This window comes from Oryzias latipes, chromosome 2, assembly GCF_002234675.1.
Source record: "Oryzias latipes chromosome 2, ASM223467v1".
Lineage (NCBI taxonomy): Eukaryota > Metazoa > Chordata > Actinopteri > Beloniformes > Adrianichthyidae > Oryzias > Oryzias latipes.
In genome coordinates, this window is record NC_019860.2 from 9,039,390 (window position 1) to 9,055,629 (window position 16,240).

The 16,240-nt window shown below is 40.4% G+C and overlaps 3 protein-coding genes across 5 annotated transcripts in view; 1 reads left to right on the plus strand and 2 right to left on the minus strand.

Annotated features, from left to right (window-relative positions):
• The window catches only part of LOC110013798 (gastrula zinc finger protein XlCGF28.1), a 989,290-nt gene extending 975,867 nt beyond the window's left edge, over positions 1-13,423 (minus strand). Inside the window, exons 1-2 of one of the 2 annotated variants that reach the window (XM_023962636.1) lie at positions 13,259-13,421; positions 4,317-5,577 (exon numbers count right to left, since the gene is read on the minus strand). In XM_023962636.1, the coding sequence (XP_023818404.1) occupies positions 4,445-5,577; positions 13,259-13,403 (1,278 nt within the window). In that variant the 5' untranslated portion in view covers positions 13,404-13,421 and the 3' untranslated portion in view covers positions 4,317-4,444. Of the gene's footprint in view, positions 1-4,316; positions 5,578-13,258 lie in introns of those variants that run through there. The other variant, XM_023962625.1, reaches the window with a different exon arrangement.
• Positions 1-16,240, plus strand: part of LOC101169839 (NLR family CARD domain-containing protein 3) — a 1,010,604-nt gene that overhangs the window by 844,572 nt on the left and 149,792 nt on the right. The window lies entirely within an intron of this gene.
• The window catches only part of LOC105355408 (NACHT, LRR and PYD domains-containing protein 12-like), a 768,227-nt gene that overhangs the window by 530,817 nt on the left and 221,170 nt on the right, over positions 1-16,240 (minus strand). The gene's annotated exons all lie outside the window — the stretch shown is intronic.

Below are 16,240 nucleotides of genomic sequence, written 5' to 3' on the forward strand. Positions count from 1 at the left end.
ATAATATAATATAATATAATATAATATAATATAATATAATATAATATAATATAATATAATATAATATAATATAATATAATATAATATAATATAATATAATATAATATAATTATAGCTTCCATAAAGGAGCACTGAGCCTGTAAACTCAAGATTTCCGGTAGCTTCTCCTATATGCAAATTCACGCATTTGGAGTGAATTAGTTGCATGAACAGCGCTCATAGTGAATGCAGCATTACACCACCTCTTCCCAAAACCACTTTTGTGAAAATCTTTTCTTCCCTAAACAGTTACTTGGTCACATGAGTCAACAAAATATAAATTGCAGACACTGCTTTTTGTTTAACTCAATAAACATACAAGTTGACACACCTTTAAACTAAATAAAATGTAGAATGAAAGCATTACAATAAAATAAAATAAAAAAAACAACCTGTTTATTTACAGCTGTTTACAAGCATTTACAAGAGCTATGAACCTTCAAATACAAGGAAAACTGTCAAATGAACTGTTTTCAACTCGAACGCTTAAATGTACGTGCTTTCGTCTCTGTCACCGAAACATCACATTGCGCTTCTCCGGCTGATCAGCCTATCAATCATCTTATCCTCGTCATGTGACATCAGATCAGGGAAGTGACAGATTCTGCAAAGAAAGAGAAATGGGCACAAAAACAAAACAGAAAGGTTGTTACAGTCAACACACCTGTGCTCACAGGTTTATATAAAGAGAGAGATATGTGTAAAATGTTCAACGGAAGGACCCGCTGGTCCCAAGAAGCCAAAATCACAGACTTCGACAAAGATGTCATTGTGTTTGTCAAAAATAACCATTCTTGCTCGTATCCCTTTTTTTTTTAAAAACATGTTCTCCATAAACCGATTATTTTTTTCATATTTTTGCTGTAGCCTGAGTTAATCGAGTTATAAACTGACCAATCGGATGCCTCACTAAAAGCATGTGGTCTTAGGGCAAATATTTGAAAAATTTGATTGACCTTATGTCCCGTGTCCGCTTTTGGTGGGAGGGGTGTGGTCTTCTAACATGTTCACTCCTGATTGGAGAGAGTTGTTGCCATAGTAATGTAGACTCAGAAGGACACAAACCAGCTTACTGAGGACGTCTGGCTCCAATGTGTCGTGGGAAAAACGCCGAACGAATTCATTTCCATTCGTTGGAACAGGAAGTAAGTCATTTTCTATGGTGACGTCAAAGACGTTTTAAAGGAAACGACCCCCCCTTCTCGGTTTTAATTCCACCTCAGACATGTAGGACCCTCGATAAGGGGGGGGTGCTCGGACATTACTGCCAGCAAGCAGCAGATGTCCTCTCAGTACCCTACCCGCTAATTTTACTGCACCTTAGACATTTAGGTGGGGAGGGTGTTAGAACATCACTAGCCGCGGTTACATGCACAAAATATCTTGATCGGATCAATGTTTGGATTAAAATTCAATCGTGTACATGGGCCCAGAAAAACTATTACCAATTGGAATGAACGTTCACATGGGTCACACTTTCGGTCGGAATAAATCATTTGGGCATGCGCAGTAGTGCTGAAAATACCGGAAGAGGAAATGAGTACCGCTGTTAACAAAGGCCGCCTTTACACTGCATGGTTCAAGTGACCCAATTCCGATTTTTTCCTCTCATGTGGCACAGATCGGATATGACCGGTGAACGTGTAAGCAGGACAAAAGCGCATGGATTCCGTTTTTCTCAGATCGGATACAGGCCTCTCTCATATGTGGAAATAAATCGGAAACGAATCGGATACGTGCATTTGCGTGTGCCATGTAAGCAGACAAATCGGAAATTCCCCAGTAAATGATTGTGAGTCGTACGTCAGTGACGTCAACTCAGGACACCACCAACTGAGATCACATGACTTATTAAGGTGCTTTTTGTGCTGATTTTGCTTTCCGCGTGTTACCTTTCAGCCTAAGGCTTCAGACCGTAGTCGGAAACTGCTGTTATGTCCGGTCCGGACGCAAACGATAACTAATGAAGCGGGACACAGTTGCTATGGAACAGGCTAGAAGCTGTTTATTTCTTTGGGGGGCGTGTATGATGGGGACCGTGTGTGTGAGCGCGCGCGTGCTTGCGTGTGTGTGTAAGGAGAGAGAGTGGGTGTGAGTGCGGAGCGGGGGAGTGTCGGCGAACCGTAAATTAAAAATAAGGTGTCTCGCCCAAAAGTTTTGGAGTCTTTATCAACCCCCTCTGGAGGCTGAGGGTTCAGAACGGAAAAGAGAACCCCGAGGAAATCTCCCGTGTGTTTCTGACTACGGTCAGAAAAGAGAAGTCATCACGCAGGAAAGGTTCAACACTTGGATCAAACTGTTAGTACAGCACGTCTGCAAACACTTCCTCATTCAAAACTCAGAGAGAGCGCATAAGACGGCCGACCAGCCCCCGTTTTTACTCCCCCGTGCATCCCCTCTGGAGCGGCCAAGGCAACGCCTCCTTCCGTCGCCGCCTTGCCTCCATGACAACCGCAATTATAAAAGTCCGAAAGAGGTCCGCGGAGTGCGGAAATACTGCTACATAGTCCTCAGAACGTCTATGTTTGATAGTTTCAGCATTGTATAGTGTAAATGCAAAAATCAGATACGGGTCACTTTAAAAGATGATGTAAGCGGGTCGTCAAAAAAAATCGGATATAGTCAGAAAATCGGATATGAGCATCAAGACCTGCAGTGTAAATGCGGCCAAAGTGAGCTGCCATATACATCTATGCAGCAGCTCGGTAATATACGAGATGATCTTCTAAACGTGCTTTTATTAATGTTATGAATATTATGAAGCGACTGTTCACTCATCATTTTATTTCTAATCCGTGTGGTCAGTGCTTTTTTTTTTGTGGAAGAATGGAGCTGGAAGAAGCCAGTGGGCTAACACGCGCTAACAACATCAGCCTTGTTTGATGAACATAAATCTATGCGGGAAATGCCGCAATCTGCATCTTGGCTGCACGTAAGTATGTGGGAATAACATCAGCCTTTATTTTGTTGGGACACGACTGGAAACACAAATCCACGTGATTGTTTGAACGGTTTCTGAGGACTCAGCGACATTTCTGCTTTGAAAAGCTCACACACCGCCCCAAAGCCGGTGTGTGTGAGCTGGCGGTCCGAGCTCTGCTCGGACACACAATTCTCCTGAGTCCGGCAGCCTCCCCCCTGGAGCGCACACGTCCACCGCCCTATCCGCAAACACAAAGCTATAAGTTCGGCTGGTCTGCTCACAGACACGGTTCACTCCCGTGGAGCAATCGGTTGGTCCCGTATGCACTCCATAGCTTTCTCTGAAGCACTGCACCTTCTATGCGTGACGTAAACCAGAGCAGTAGTGACACACGATCGGAATGAACCGTTTACATGCAAGACAATCGGATAAACAATTGGCATAACACACCTATCTTGATTGGAAAGAAAGTTCGATCCAAACGAGTCTGATCGGGGCAGACTATTCCGAACAGCGTGTTTACTTGACGCTTTTGACTTCCGATCAGGGGTTCTTTCCGATTACTTTTGTAAGTAAAGCTAGTGTAAGTAATCAGGAGTTGTCCTCTCAGTGCAATACCTGCCAAGTACACACACCCTTTAACTCTCAAAAATAGACACTCCAACACACACACAACACATAGATGCACACACACATGCTAACAAACACAAATACCTGTCAAAAGGAAGGTGGGACCAGGCCCTCGGCGATGGCAGCCGTGTCCGTTGGGTGCCGGCTTCCTGGGCCTGGCGGCCCTCTCTCCACACAGGGAGAGGGATCCCTGAGTTCTCTGGCAAGAATAAGAGCCGGGGATCACATCAAATCTGAGCCAGGGCCTGTCCATGTCCCTGTGGTGTGCGTTCTTGTCCTTGCCCTCGTGCGCCAGCCTTCTCCAAAATCCTAACTGTGGGTGAGCATCGTCGGGCCATGTTTACAAAAATCCTTGTGGACCCCAACTTCTCTTGGGCGTCCTCCTTCAGGGAAGGGGTAGCCGGCCCCTGCCTTGCTCTCTCCTGGACCAACTGTGGGCTGGGTGGATAGCTGCCTAGAGCATGGGGCGGGTCCCTCCTGGGGGGCCCTGGCCAATGCCTAGGGTCAGGGTGGGGGAATGCTTAGAACTCCTGGGTGGTGGTGGGGTGCTCTTCTGGTAGGGCCGGAGCTTGAATTCTGATCCCAATCCCATTGAAAACATTTGGGGGTAAGCTGAAATTTGCCATTAGAGACAACAAACCTGCAAATGTTCAACAACTTGAGCACATTGCAAAGGAAGTGTGGGAGAAAATAACAATGGAACAATTAAAAGATCCTCCTGAGATAAACTTGGTTCATTTCCATTTATTTCTGAACACGTTCACTCAGTCATGCAAAACATAAAGAGATGCCAATAATGGTTAGTAGGATTTTACATGTAATGAAGGCTCTGATTGCTTTGATAGCATCCTTTTAACATAAAGCTTCACTCCTGTGCGAATTCTCGTGTCTTTTGAGACTAGACACATGACTAAAACTAAAGGCTAAAGGCTTCTCGCCTGTATGAGTTCTCGTGTGTCTTTTGAGACTAGATATTTGATTAAAACGTTTATCACATTCTTTACAAAAGAAAGGCTTCTCTCCTGTGTGAGTTCTCATGTGTCTTTTGAGACTGGATCCACGACTAAAACTTTTGTTACATTCTTTACAAGGAAAAGGCCTTTCTCCTGTATGAGTTCCCATGTGTCTTTTGAGACTGGATACACGACTAAAACGTTTGTTACATTGCTTACAAGAAAAAGGCTTCTCGCCTGTATGAGTTCCCATGTGTTTTTTCAGATACGATTTTTCAATGAAACTTGTACCACATTCTTTACAAAAAAAAGGCCTCTCCCCTGTGTGGATTCGCATATGGATTTTGAACTGAGACTGGTAAACAAAACTTTTATCACAGTATTTACAAAGATAGGGTATGTTGTCTGACTCAGTTCTCATGTGGACAGACACATTATATGCAATTCTTGTTCTTTGTCTAGACTTTACATAGAACAATTTGTTTTCTTGGCGGGAATTTTTTCGTTTCTTTACCAAATAAGATTTCTTGCAATCTTTTCTAACATCAGGGTCCCATTGACCTTCTGACATGTGAGAGCTGTCTACACTTTGGACATGACTTCTGTCTCTTCTCTTCCTCTGATCTCTGCTCTGTGGGTCTGTCTCTTCATCTGTAGTTGATGCTGATTCTTCATGTTGGCTTCCCTCTTCATCCTGACTATCAGTTACATTAAAACTCCGCTGATTGATTTCATCTGCTTCACTGTTCTCATTTTCGTCACAAGTAGGAATCTCCATCAAGGTATCAGTCTCCTGCTTCAGATCAAGCTGCTCCTCATCCTGACTGATACAGTGTTCTTCTTGCTCCTCTTTAATCTGTGGAGGTTCTGGTTCCCCCTGTTCTTCTTTGATAAGTGGAGGTTTTGGATCTTCAGCTTCCTCTTTAATATGCGATGGGTCTTGTTCTTTCTGATCCTCTTTAATATGTTCAGTTTCCTTGCGTTTCACAATACAGAGATCCACCTCTTCACTCGAATAATGCTGTGGCAGGACTGCAGGGACAAAAACACAAGAAATTAGGTCTTTCGCATTTTTTGAAGGACTTTGTGTACTGTCGAGCACCATTACAAATGTAAATAACTTCAGTCTGGAAGTCCTACAGTTTTGAATCCCAATAAAAAAAAATCTTACTTCTTAGTTATGATTTTAAGTTCAAACAGTAAGAGATGCAGTTGGTCTTTCTGTATTCAGTGGGTTAAACACCAGGTCAAAGAAAGTCTTCAGTTAACAAAACGATTAAAGTCATGAACGATTGCAGACCTTTACGTCTCCTGTTCTCTTAGATCTATCAACACTATTGATCATGAAATTTTACTCAGCAAATTAATGCACTAAGGCAGGGCTGCTCATTCCCGGTCCTCGAGATCTACCACTCTGCCTGTTTTCCAGCTCTCCCTGCACTTCTTGCTGCTGATTACCTGGACCAGGTGTGTTCATTCAATCAGAATATGGAGACATATGATTGAGCTAATCAGCAGCTAGCAAGACTTGGAGATCTGGAAAAAAGTCAGGGTGGTAGATCTCGAGGACCAGGAATGAGCAGCCCTGCACTAAGGTGTCAGGGGACAATAGTTTAGGAGTTATATCTGTGGAAGAGAGCAGTATGTGAAAGTTGATAAACTGAAATCATATAAACGTAACATTCAAATGGGCGTCCCACAAGGATCCATGAAGGGACCACTTCTCTTCATAATTTATATTAATTACCTTGCTCGCTGTTCCGGATACATCCAACAAAATACTTTTCGCAGACGATACTAGTTCATGCATTTCAAATATCGACCTGCTTGAAAAATTCCTTAATGAGCAACTAGTAAAGGTAAATGCAAAAAATTCTCCTTAAACACTTGCATAACCTTCTTTAGCACATTCTACCCATCTAGACGCAAATTAATTAATAGGAAATTAAAAATAAACATAGATGGACGATCTCTACAACAGGTGGACACAATACAATTTCTCGGAATCCATTTAGAACAATTATTATTTTTAAAAACACATAGATGAACTAGTTAAAAAAACTATCCAAATTTGTTGGTTTATTTCATAAAATACGACACATGCTCCCAACAGACGCACTGCTAACACTGTATAGATCCCTGTTTGAGATTCACCTTAACTTTTGTCATATTATATAACAAATTTCTACCTACAATAATAAAAACAAAACAAAAATACTGTTTTCAGGCTGTTTTTGTTATGATTTAATATAAAATGTGATCACCTGTAGGCAGAATTAGGAAATTTCTAGTAAATCTGTTCTTGTTTTGTCAGCCTGTTTGAATTTGAGTTTATAGTTGGATGACAAAAAAGACCTGTTTATATAATTTATAAATTACTTATCTGCAATTTTAGCATTCTTTAAACAAAAAGTTAGAAGGTAAAAGATATTTCTGTGTAAATCGATGATATAATTTGACCAGTAGATTTCTTTTTTAAATCAAAAAGTACATTTTGGCCCCTGTTTGGAGGTATTACAGTTGTTTAAAATCCAACATAAAACAGTAATGTGCACTGCAAATTGTGCAGAAGGCATGTTCCTTCTAATACTGGAAATACCACCAACCTTTTAACCTTAAGCAGACCCACCAAGCATGTTCAATTTCAGACTGAAATAAATGATGATTTCCAGCAAAAACAGCAAAGGTCAGACCTGCACAACAACAACAGTCTAAACTAGCAGAAGTAATTCTTAGAATTTGCTTTTAGTTCCTAGCTTATTCACAGAATGTTGAAAAATATGTTTGTCAATTTTACGTTTTCTCTGTAAAACTTGAAAACATAAGAATCTATTTGTGCAATAAATGTTTTGTTTTTAAATGGAACCAATCAAAGAGTTTTGTGTTTTATTTATGTTACATTCCGGTTCCGGGTTACACAGCAGGACGCGTGGCGTGCCTCTCTGCGAATACAACCATCTTCAAATTACTTAAAAAGTTGATTTTCTCCAAAAAAGAGAGCTGACCATGCCCCCGAAGAAAACCCACAAATACGAAGACCTCAAAAAGACACTAACACAAACATGACATTATTCAAGAAACGCTGAAAAGTTTTATGGATCAAGTGTCGGCTAAGCTAACGCCACTTTGGGAAATGATGGAAGAGTTCCGAAGATTTCGGGCTCAAAACGAGCAGCGAGAAAACCGGGTTGAGATTCTGGAGAAAAGACTGGACGATGTGGAACAGCAAGTAAGGATGAATAATGTCATTCTCACTGGAGTACCAATCAAGCCTCGAGCGAAACTGACAGCAGGAGCAAGCGCTGCTAATGCTAGCGCTAGCGTAGCTAGCAGTGCTAATACAGAGATCGTTGCAGAGTCTCTGGAGCAGCAAATACATTAATTTCTCACATCTAAAGGGATTTCCCTGGATCTCAATAGTATCGAGACCTGCCACCTGCTCCCCAGGAGAAAGGAGACGGATAAACCAGCGATCCTCATCAGGTTTGTGAATCACAAACACAAGCTAGCTTTGATGACCAAAAGGAAACACCTGAAAGGTTCGGCTGCTTATCTGAACGACCATCTGACCAGAAGGAATGCTGAAATCTCCAAACATGCACGGCTTCTCAGATAGCGTAAACAGATCGAGAACACTTGGGTTAAAGGCTGCAGGATTTACGTCAAACCGCTCGGTCCAGAGGACCGGTCCAAGGTTCAGGTTGTGAACACCATGAAAGACTTTGAAAAGTGTTTGATCACGGTCATCTGAAACAACATGGAGTAATAAACCAAAGAGCCAAATAATTTCAAGAAATATGACACCTGGATTCCTCACTTTCTCTGTATGTCTGATGTCACCTGAATAACAGCAGAGCTCTGACCTGCAGACAACTTGACCTCAACTTTCACCGCAGCTGATATCAGCTGAAGAAGGATATGGACCTGAATCTAATGTCTGCAGACATAACATCGAAGAGAACTATTAACTGTTTTGAACCCAGAAGAACGGCTGTTATCAGTAAAAGAAGAAATACCAACCTTGGACAATCGACAGTTTATGGACCCTTTTTATTATCCCTTACAGCATTACTTTGTTATAAAAAAAAAAAATACAAAAAATATTAAAAAAGTAAAACAAATGATTAATCACTTATTGAAAATTGTTAAATTGATTGACTTTTAATTATATTACTTCACTTGCTCCAAAAATTGATAAATTGATGCAAAAATCTTTCCTAATGTAACATAATTTTGCACATGTTTTTAACTTTTGATACTTGATGAAATTTTGCTATGAAAATTCCTGAAACAGTGTTGTGTCTACATTACTGATATAGTATTATGTTTTATTCATATGAATGACTTTTATAAGTTACATAATCTGCATATATTTCAGATGACTGATCTGCATTTGCCATGTTGATTTCTAAAATACTTATTTTTGACGTAATACTTAAGTAATTCATCTTTGGCATGTGCTTTATTGATATCTTATGATTTTAAATTCTTTCTGATAAAACCTAGGAACCGGATAGTGATAAATCATGTAATAAAATGGTTATAGTATAACGGGGTGGGATTATATAAGTTCACTTCCTTCCACTCCCTTCAAGCAATATTTATTAATATGTCTAATTATCCTAAGTTTGATTAGTTACTGTATGAATGTATAACTGATGTTTATATTGCTTTTGTGTATTATTTCTACTAAATTGCTTGAAATAAACCATTTCAAATCAAAAATCAAATGTTCTTTTTTGAAACTTGAAAGCTTTTGCTTTAAATGTTCAGTTTAGTTTGCAATATAAATGACTTTTAAAATTTAATAAAAAATGTCTCTTTTGAGCAGTGTTCAAATTTGACAAATATAATTATTTGGTGTATGTATGTATATGTTTGTATATATCATTATCGCCTGATGTGAAAAAAACGATATTGTGATATAAAAACGATATCTCCCAGCCCCAAGGAAAGCATTTTTGTCGATCACGATAGCTCCATGGAGAAAGTGGCTGTGTGTGTTAGTTTGGCAGCACAGACTCTTCCTGGAAGGGGCTGTTCCTCACTTATCTACGTCACAATGTGAGAACCCGCTCGTTTTCATAATTGGGAGGAGCTAGGGCTCAGGGGCCTCATTTATAAAACTTTGCGTAGGATTTGCGTCAGAAGTGGCGTACGGATGAAACATAGGGCGTGCGGACGCAAAGAAATATTCGGATTTATAAAACCGTGCGCACGCACATCCTACGCATCTTTCCCTTAATAAATCACAACCAATTCTAAATGTAGCGCAGCTTTTGCGGCTTCATGACACGCCCATAGTTGCCCATAAATAGTCCGTGATACGCCCACAAATGAATATTCATTGATTGCGAAACCATGGCAAACACCGAGAGGAAATCAAAAAAATGTAACTTCACTCAATGTGAAGTAGAAGTTATCGTTGGCGAGGTGGAAAAGAGGAGAAAAATGTTGTTTGGAGGGCACAGTGTGGGCATTACTAATGCCAAAAAGGCACGTAAGTGGCAAACGGTGGCAGACGCCGTAAATGCTGTAGCCTCACAACCTCGGACCGAAAAAAAAAAAGAAGAAATGGTCGGACATCAAGGTCAAGGCGAAAAAACGTCTAGCGCTCCATCGCCAGAGTGTGTCTGCCATGGGTGGGGGAAAGTGGACACCGGAGCTGACCCTTCTTGATGAGAGACTGGTGGCTATTATTGGGGAATCCCTTTTAAGTGGAGTGGTAACTGAGGCGGAGGGGCACACCGACGCGCAAGACGCACCGGGTGACACGGTTAGAGAAATAATTAAAATGAATGCAGTCAAGTCACATGTATGCAGGCTTCACAATTACAGATTATTAATATAGAACAATTTTATTTTAGTTGCTGGGTGTTCCAGCGGGGCCAGTGGTTACGATGCTTCCGCTGAGCAGCCGTCTGGACCCAGCGTCTCCACGGCACGCGGCTCTCAACCCTCCAGCAGTGGACGTGTCCTCACCGATGCAGTCCTTGAAATGCAGAGGGAAGTCAGTAGTTCAATCAGAGAGGTGGCCAAGGAGTTGGGCGAAATCAAGATCGCCCTGACTGAAATAAACTGCACGATGAGGGAATTCTTGAATAAATAATATTTTCCACACCTTTTGTTGTTCTTTACAAGCGACGCATCACTTCCAAGCGCTGGCGCACAGCAGCAGCATTTGGCTCAAATGCGTGGGGATGGGGTTCAGGGTCGGGGCCAACACAGCAATCGGCGCCAGGGGGTAGGGGCACGTTTTTAAGCTGTGCCACATTGTGTAGCACAGCACATGCCAGCACGATTTGGCACACACTGTCACTTTCACGTGTTTCTTCCATCTGCCGACGGTGTCGCCATTTCTCATTTCACCCGTTTTTGTGCGTACGCCTGGGTCAGAGCTTGCGTGGAGGACCGCACATTTTCCCGTCAAGTTTGCTTTTTATAAATAAATAACTATTGTGTAGAGAGTGGCGTACGCCTTCTTTTGTGCGTACGCAACGTTTATAAATGAGGCCCCAGGTCTTTAGAATTAAACTCAGAAATGCCTAAACGAATCAAAATACCACCCACTGCATTATATTATGGGCTGTAATGAAACTGAGGAAGCCACTCTCCTTCACATGAGGCCCCTGTTTAAATTATAAATAAATTTATAAGTAAATTATCAGTAAAAAGATATTAGATTTAGGTTTGAGCATCAGCCTCACAATGATGTTTTCTTTAAAGTCTGATTCTTTTTCCTTGCTCTCTGCACTGAATTCCTCTTTCTAACAAACACGTATGAATGATTTATCTACTGTAAAACTCGCTAAATTGCATCTTCCAGACCCTCAAACTGGAATCTCAGCAGGTTCATTTTCTTACTTTTCACTGTTCTCACATTTATTAATGCAAACAGCTTCACCGCTCACGGAGTGCATGTTGTTCCTGTCATGTGAAGGGAACACCCTGCTCCACCTACGTTTGGGATTTTACAATAATCAGGATTTTGGGAAAATCTGCAGCTCAAACTAGTCAGTGTGCTTAAAAAAAAAAAGCTATTGCTGCAGTGCAGCTGGCAGCCTCTGGAAGGCGCCATAGGGCTTTCAGGGGACCTGGTCTGACTGAATACTATGGTTTCTCTTTAAAGTTCCACAGCTAGGAGTCTTTGCAGCTACACAATCAGAGGAAAAATGATAAGTGAGGAAAGTTCATGGTTTTTCCATCCAGACCTGATCTGTCCATCTATCTTTTTATTTGCTCATCATAAGAGGCTGTGATCTGAGATTTATATTGATTTCAAAATCGAAAGAAAAAAAAGCTCCTGTGATGTCATGTATAAATTATATATGGTCTCTTTAATTCATTCATTTATTTCATCACTGTGATCTGTATGCTCGGGTAGGTTGGCCCTCCTTATCCCAGCGCAGACTTAAACACTGGTACCTTTTAATTTACAGATGCATTCTTGGGGTTGGTACCGTCTTATCTCCAGCAGCTCATAGAACTGAAGAGTGGAAATACCCCTGCTCTCTGTCCACAGAGATGGGAAAAAAGGCTTTTAGATTTTAGATTCATTTAAAAGATTTAGAAAAACCTTTTAAATGAACGTTAGACAATGTTTTCAAACTGTAAATGCTTTATTTAAGACTGTTTTTTATGATTCAGTGTGAGTGTAAATGAGAATTGTGTGTTATTGTTGTGCTGCTGCCTCTTGGCCAGGACGCTCTTGCAAAAGGGATTTTTAATCTCAATGAGTTTTTATCTTGTTAAATAAAGGTGAATGAATTTCAAAATATAAAAAAATAACTAGTACAAATTTAAAAGAAAATATTCAAACTGTGGATTTCTGAATGTCTTGCGAACAAATACACATTTGATCACTAAAATGTTTCATTTCAGTAAAACTAAATAAGCCGTTCCAGTGATTCTCAAATGTTTACATGTTGTGTCTCAGAAAAAGATTAAATGGTGTTTGAATAGTGAAGCAAACAATATAATCTTTTTTCTTTCAGGAAAATTGATTTTCAAATTAAGGGTTTACACTAAAATGCTTCTGGCCTGGATTATGGCAAAATCTTGAACTACAGTGTCTCAAACATAGCATTTCTGTCATAAAAAGATGATTGGACTTTGTGAAAATGTAAAATATTTGGGATTTCAAACAAGAATAACTCAACATTTCTACTCAACATGTCTGAAAATGTCGGTCTGTGTAGCCAAAATAGTTCTGAAGAGAATAAAAGGAGCTGCTGGCCTGGATTATGGCAAGTATATAAACTACAGTGTCTCAAACATAGCATCTCTGTCAGAAGTCCCCACTTCTATATTTCATTATGAAGTTTTTTTTTTTTTTTTTTTTTTTTTTTTTTTTTATTTCATTATGAAGTGTTTGTACTGATTGTCAAAAATCCCACATCATAAGTTGACAACGTGAAAAAATAAATTACATTAATAATTTACATAAATGAATGGGCTATATGGTTGGGAGTATGTTTATATACACCAAAATATTTATATTTATATATATAATAATAGTGGGTATTTTTCCTTAAATCATTCATTTGACTTTTCAATGTTGTAAACTTATTTTGAAAACCGGAAAGGGAATTTCAGCCGTGGTCGCTCAGTTCCCGTAAAACTGAGAATGCCAGAGCACTGAAAATTCAGAAGCGGCCCATTTGACACAGCAGATCTGAATGACGGCTGTCCTTATCTGGTGCAGTAATCATACCAACTACGTGTAGCTGAAGCTGCGGGTTCCAGCTGATATCCAGCAGTCTGCGCTGACGACAGAGCTCCTCCTCGTTCTGGACGATGGTTCCTTCAGCAGCAGAAAGTTGTTCTCTGACAGAACCTTCCTGAGGTTCTGAAGACATGGTTCCTGCTCCGATCTTCAGCTCCAACTCCCACAAACACCGCCCTCCTCTTCACTGCAGCTCCGATCGATCATCTGCTAGTCTCACAATCACAGCAATCCACGTTGTCTTTCCGTTCAACACTTCTTCACTCATTTACGACACTTTGGAAAATGCTGAGAGTTCCCACACGAACCACGTATCGTCCTTTCTGTCCAAAAACCTCACAAACGTCCCAACAAAACACCACCGTCCTCTCAACATAAGCTAACGCTGCTAGCCTGCTAGCACCGTGTGTCTTCTTCTGTGGTTTATTTGTGGTTTGTAATCAGCTTTGTGGTGCATTAGCGCCATCATTTGGTCTGGAGTGAAAACGTTCCTCACGTCCCGACTAACAGAATCCACGTCAGTCATATTCTTCCCAGTACTGTATTTCTGTATTTCTCTGAAATTCAACCAAAAAAAAATCTATGACTCCATTCATTACTTATAATATTTTACTCGACGTCAAGATAACAGTAAAACTGTTAAACAACCAAAGTCCTTAAAATGAAAGGAAACAGGATTATTTAAAAAAAATATAAACAAACAATAAATGTTCACATTGTCTCAAATAAAACAATCATTCAAGCTAAGCACAAACAGTAATAAATAACAACTATTAAAAAAACATAAAACCCTTAAATAAACAACAGTCATAACAAAAATAGCAAATTATACATATTTGACAATAAATACATAAATTGGGAGCCGGTTTAGCTCGCCCTGGTTTGCGGCGTCTTCCGTCCGTGAAACCAGGGTTTGAATCCGGGCTGCTCCCTGTTCCCTTCTCTGCTTCTGTGCTGGTCCCAAGCCCGGTTGCTTTGAGAAGGCGTAAAACATTGCCAAGTTTACCATGCGACTTGTTTGCTGTGGCGACCCCTGATGGGAGAAGCCGAAAGAGGAAGAAAGAACAATAAATACATATATTATAAATAAAGAGCGATTAAAAAACACAATTGACCTAACTCAAGTATAATCTTTCGACCACCAGCAACAAACTGAACCAAGCAGGACCTACAAGAAGTTCATCCACTAAACTTCCACAACTCTGTCATTTCCTTTCAGGAGCTCTGAGCTCCATCTGTCTGCAGAGATGCTGAGCTCCTCAGCTGCTGCAGCTCCCACAGTCACATGAAGGTCTGCAGCTGCAGCAGGAAGTCCAGATGTTTGCAGCTGCTGCAGCTTTCAGCCTGGAGCTTCTTCAGATGAAGCAGTGATGCTGGAAACAGCCTGGAGATGTTGTGAGTCCATCACAGGGTTTGGTCCAAAGCTCCAGTGCAGCCTCTCACCTCCTCCACCTTCCTCTTTGAGGCAGCTGGACCATAGATCAAGTTCTGAAGCAGGGCCAGCCCTAGTCTTTGCCCTAAGCGAAATGTAATTTGTGGGCCCTCTAACTGATCAGCAGCACCAACAAAACGCAACTGTTGTTTTACAAATGAGATATCTCTATTAATACAATTTGTGAATGTATTATTGTTGCTGCCAAAGAATTGAATACAGTATGTTGTCTGCATGTTGGATGTACACTTAGTGGTGCCAAACCAATTTTAAAAGTGAAAAGAAAAAAATATGAATGACAAATGTATATAGATAAATATATTTTAATGTAACATTAGCCACTCAACAAATTACATTTACAAAACTCCAACTTATTAAATTACTAATAGCAAATCAAATATGAATAAAACAATCCAAAATAAAGAATAACAGCTCAATGAGGGGGATTTTGGAAAGTCAAAGTCTTCATCAGTCTGAAGAGGACCTCTTTGCACCAAATCCATTCTTACTGGATCAGAGAGTGTGGTTGGCCATTCAGCTGGACCAATTGGATTTGAGGTTGGTGGAATTGTGGATCCAGTAGGCTCCTCTTCCATACACGCCTCTCTTGGAGCTTCTGGAACATGAGATACAGAACTTTAACCAAAGCAAACAGTGAGGTCAAACAGTCTAATCAAATCTACAGAACAGTTGCTGTGATGCTGGAAGCAGAATGTTGGATAGAAGTGCCTTCACTTTTGTCTGTGTGTGTGCGCACATGTATGACTATTTTTCAAGTAATAATGAAACAATAATTTTGATTTAGGTTCCATATTGCAGTGTTTTTCAACCAGTGTGCCGCGGCACACTAGTGTGCCGTGGGAGATGGTCAAGTGTGCCGTGGGAAATTGCCCTCATTAACTGATTTAACAACATTTCCCATCTCCAGGATTTCAGCTCTTTGTTCATTCAAACAGGCCATGATAAAACACTGAGGAGTTAGGAATATAAAAGATCATAAAATACTTTTTCTTTGCGTTTATTTTATTTTATTAAAGACATTTGATAAGAATGACTGTACCACGATTCAGCTGCAGCTCCGGCTGTATTTTGGAAAAGTCCCATCGCTTTAACTGTCTCCACCAATCATTCTTGGGGAGCTTAATCACATGTCATCAGTTTGACCAATCAGAAGTGGTTAAAGTCTTCACTTCCTTGTCCCGATTTAGCTCGTAAAGTCGCTCAGTTCTAACAAAAATACCAGCTAAAGCTCGTCTTTAGCGGTGTAGCTTTCCACAGAATACGGTATCAGACCGTGGAACAAGTGAACAAAACAATGAAGCTCCGAAAACCGATCTCCGCCGGCTGTTTTATGCACTACATCTCCCATGATGCATTGGGTTGTGAGAGTGACAGGGCACAAGGAGATCTGTTGTTAAACGTCTTGAAACCAACGAACACAGTTCAAACTGTTTTTAAATCTTCTAACTTAACTTTTATTGCATCTTTTAGAAAAAAACAGCTGCAGTTTCCAGCTTTTTCTACAACAATTATCTCAA